Raw genomic sequence first — 2,324 nt, 5'->3', positions numbered from 1 at the left:
TAGAATTTAACGTCTCTTTTCTGGATTTTGATAATTACTGGGTATCGGCCTAATTCTGCTCTGCATGCATTATTTGGTGTTCTACGTTGTACACAGAGGATATTTTTGCAGAATTCTGCATGCAGAGTCTCAATTTGGTGTTTGCCCCATTTTGTGAAATCTTGGTTGGTGAGCGGACCCCAGACCTCACAACCATAAAGGGCAATGGGCTCTATGACAGATTCAAGTATTTTTAGCCAGATCCTAATTGGTATGTTGAAATTTATGTTCCTTTTGATGGCACAGAATGCCCTTCTTGTCTTGTCTCTCAGATCGTTCACAGCTTTGTGGAAGTTACCTGTGGTGCTGATGTTTAGGCCGAGGTATGTATAGTTGTTTGTGTGCTCTAGGGCAACGGTGTCTAGATGGAATTTGTGGTCCTGGCGACTGGACCTTTTTTGGAACACCATTATTTTGGTCTTACTGAGATTTACTGTCAGGGTGTAACAGTCCTGACCTGTTTTATGTTGTTTTTATGTGTTTATGGTCAGGGCATGTGTTTTGGGTGGGCAGTCTATGTTATTCGTTTCTATGTTGGTTTTGGTTTGCCTGGTATGGCTCTTGATTAGAGGCAGGTGGTTTGCATTTTCCTCTAATCAAGAGTCATATTTAGGTAGGGCATTCACACTGTTTGTTTGTGGGTGGTTGTCTCCTGTGTCTGTGTGATGTTACGCCACATGGGACTGTAGCGTTTGTTTGTAGTCGTGTACCTGTTCGTGCGTTCTTCAAGTTATATGTAAGTTCGTGTCCAGGTCTGTTTTCATCGTTTATTTGTTTTGTAGTTTATTCAAGTATAGTTCGTTTTCTGTCTACGTCGTCTTTGTCTATTTTGTTTATTTAATAAATCATTATGTGTTCAAACTTCGCTGCGCCTTGGTTCCCTCAATACTCCTCCTTCTCCGAAAATGGAGAGGAGGAGGAAAATCGTTACAGAACCACCCACCTCTCCAGAGCCAAGCAGCGGAGTCAAAGGAGAAAGGGACAGGAAAAGAAGGAGCAATGGACATGGGACGATGTTCTGGATGGAAAGGGTGTCTACACATGGGAGGAGATCCTAGCTGGTAGAGATCGCCTCCCATGGGAACAGCTGGAGGCACTGAGGAGAGCGGAGGCTACCGGAGAGAGGAACCGGAGCTATGAGGGAACGCGTCTGGCACGGAAGCCGAAAAAGCCCGTGAGTAACTCCCAAAAATTTCTTGGGGGGGGGCTAAAGGGTAGTGGGCCAAGGGCAGGTAGGAGACCTGCGCCCACTTCCCAGGCTTACCGTGGAGAGCGGGAGTACGGGCAGGCGCCGTGTTACGCAGTAGAGCGCACGGTGTCTCCTGTACGAGTGCATAGCCCAGTGCGGGTTATTCCACCTCCCCGCACTGGGAGGGCTAGATTGGGCATTGAGCCAGGTGTCATGAGGCCGGCTCAACGCGTCTGGTCTCCAGTGCGTCTCCTCGGGCCGGCATACATGGCACCTGCCTTACGCATGGTTTCCCCGGTTCGCCTACATAGGCCGGTGCGGGTTATTCCACCTCCCCGCACTGGTCGGGCAACCGGGAGTATTCAACCAGGTAAGGTTGGGCAAGCTCAATGCTCAAGAGTGCCAGTACGCCTCCACGGTCCGGTATTTCCGGCACCACCTCCCCGCCCCAGCCTAGTACCTACAGTGTCTACACTATGCACTAGGCTACCAGTGCGTATCCTGAGCCCTGTTCCTCCTCCACGCACTCTCCCTGTGGTGCGTGTATTTAGCCCGGTGCCTCCAGTTCCGGCCCCACGCACTAAGCTACCAGTGCGTCTCCAGAGCCCTGTACACACTGTATATTCTCCCCCTACTAATCCTGATGTGCTTGTCCTCAGCCCGGCGTCACCAGTGCCGGTACCACGCATCAGGGATAGAGTAGGCTCTGAGAATACAGTGTGCCCTGTCCCTGCTCCCCGCACTAGTAGGAAGGTGCTTGTCAGTAGCACGGTGCCTCCAGTTCCGGCACCACGCACCAGGTCTACAGTGCGCCATATCCGGCCAGAGCCATCCGTCTCCCCAGCGCCATCTGAGCCATCCGTCTCCCCAGCGCCATCTGAGCCATCCGTCTCTCCAGCGCCATCTGAGCCATCCGTCTCCCCAGCGCCATCTGAGCCATCCGTCTGCCAGGAGCCTGCAAAGCCGCCCGTCTGCCATGAGCCTGCAAAGCCGCCCGTCTGCCATGTGCCTACAGAGCCGTCAGCCAGACAGGAGCCGCTAGAGCCATCAGCCAGACAGGAGCCGCTAGAGCCGTCAGACAGACAGGATCTGCCAG

General features: G+C 52.6%; 1 protein-coding gene across 1 annotated transcript in view; it reads left to right on the top strand.

Annotated features, from left to right (window-relative positions):
- Nucleotides 1-486: 486 nt before the first annotated feature.
- Nucleotides 487-2,324, top strand: part of LOC129843044 (histone-lysine N-methyltransferase 2D-like) — a 3,000-nt gene continuing 1,162 nt past the window's right edge. Inside the window, exon 1 of the mRNA XM_055911772.1 lies at nucleotides 487-2,324. This exon is cut by the window's right edge and continues 1,162 nt beyond it. Coding sequence (XP_055767747.1) covers nucleotides 890-2,324 — 1,435 coding nt within the window. The 5' untranslated portion in view covers nucleotides 487-889.

This window comes from Salvelinus fontinalis, unplaced genomic scaffold (genome assembly GCF_029448725.1).
Source record: "Salvelinus fontinalis isolate EN_2023a unplaced genomic scaffold, ASM2944872v1 scaffold_0094, whole genome shotgun sequence".
Classification (NCBI taxonomy): domain Eukaryota; kingdom Metazoa; phylum Chordata; class Actinopteri; order Salmoniformes; family Salmonidae; genus Salvelinus; species Salvelinus fontinalis.
This window is presented reverse-complemented; position numbering and strand designations above follow the sequence as displayed.